Below are 1,562 nucleotides of genomic sequence, written 5' to 3' on the forward strand. Positions count from 1 at the left end.
CAACATATGTCTGAAAAGCAGCAACACCAGCAAAAGCAATGAATACGAAAAGCCGTTCCATGACGAAACAAAACCCGGCTCTACCACTAGAATGGTGGAAGAGCGGTTTCTCCACGGTTGTACGCGATGGAGATCGGTTTCCCCCTGCCCGACTCCTACGCATGATTATCAAACAAGAACGACGCGGCCAGAAAAAGCGATAGGGGATTGGCACCTATCTTTCGGCTCCCGTGTCATGCTACCTTGAAAGAATATCCCCAGGAACAACTCCGCATAAACCCCAAAACAATTACATATGGCTCCGAAAGGTTGGATCCTGCATAGTCGTTTGTGCCTGTATATGTCTCAACAATCTTAAAAAACACCACTACAATTTGTGGTTGTGTCCACAGATATCGACGGAGGCCCACTACGATGCAATGCTTTGACAACGCAGCCGTCTCTTGGAAAGGAAACATGCCCATTTTCCCGCCGACATTGGCGAACTGTTTCTGCCCGTCATCGTATTACATAACCATGCCGTAGGGATCGAAGTACAGAGCCGCACCCCACAGGAAGAGGCCGGCAGCGGCTGCGCTCAGTAACTGGTTTTCCACCAAAGGAAGCTGTACCAAAGGCCCCATGGTTAAACCAGCACCCAGGCATAGGAAGAACAAGGAAGCTCCTATGACCATCTGATGTAGTCCCCTCCTACGCTTGCCTGTCTGGCGGGGCCCGCTTGCCAAACCTGCAGACGGCCCCCGGCGCAATAGCATAGACTGCGCCAACTCACCCAGCCCAGAGAGCAGTAACCCCAAGGAAAAAGCAGCACTTAGAAGATACCTAGTATCCTTCCCTTGCAATGAATTTACTTTGAACGCTTCCGAAAGCCCCACCTGACGGTTGGATAGTATGTGGGCCAGCAAATAAGCAGCAACGAACAACAGACCCGCCAAAGAGCTCTTCAGGCCACGCACATTCACCTTCGAGTCCGCCGCATGCAGACCCTCCACAGACCACAAGGCGTGGCTGTGGCTCTCCTTGTCCACAGCGTGCGGTATTTCAAGCGCCAGAGGCAAATCGGCTCCTGTCGGCTCCCCCACCGACAGCTGACCTACAGAAGCAGTGGCTACATCCTGTTCTGCTGCAGCCACCTCGCCCAGTGAGGATTCTGGGACGGTCAAAAACAGCAACAGCTGGGAAGCAAGCGCACAGGTGAAACGCATTCTCGCACAGGCAGTTCTTACAAGAGGGGGAACACTCCAAATGCACTTCCGAAGGGTGGAAAGATGCGGGGAAGGCCAATATGATGAGCGGGTTTCGTGGGCCTTTTAGGATCCACCCTCCTTGGAATGAGTCTAAGGAGCACAGACAACTCGCAGGCTGCACAGGCACTACAATGGACACTCCTCTGAGCCTCTTGTGGCATAATTCGTTACAAAGCACAATATAAAGTATTTGACAGCGAGTCTAACCAGCAATTGTGGCCGAGTGGGCAACCAGTGCCTCCAGTCCTTATGCTTTGGGGCTGGCGGATCCGCCACGCTCGGCGCTCGGCAGCTCCTCGCTTTGGTAGAAGGGAA

General features: G+C 53.1%; 1 protein-coding gene across 1 annotated transcript; it reads right to left on the bottom strand.

The window, feature by feature from the left end:
• Positions 1-506: 506 nt before the first annotated feature.
• Positions 507-1,205, bottom strand: EMWEY_00018250 (hypothetical protein, conserved; the record flags this gene model as incomplete). The annotated part of the gene is made up of 2 exons (XM_013477597.1): positions 507-758; positions 876-1,205. 2 exons carry the CDS (start codon positions 1,203-1,205, stop codon positions 507-509), a joined length of 582 nt encoding a protein of 193 aa, XP_013333051.1.
• Between the last annotated feature and the right edge of the window lie 357 nt (positions 1,206-1,562).

This window comes from Eimeria maxima, genomic scaffold (assembly GCF_000499605.1).
Source record: "Eimeria maxima Weybridge genomic scaffold, Emw_scaff154, whole genome shotgun sequence".
In the NCBI taxonomy this organism is placed as follows: domain Eukaryota; phylum Apicomplexa; class Conoidasida; order Eucoccidiorida; family Eimeriidae; genus Eimeria; species Eimeria maxima.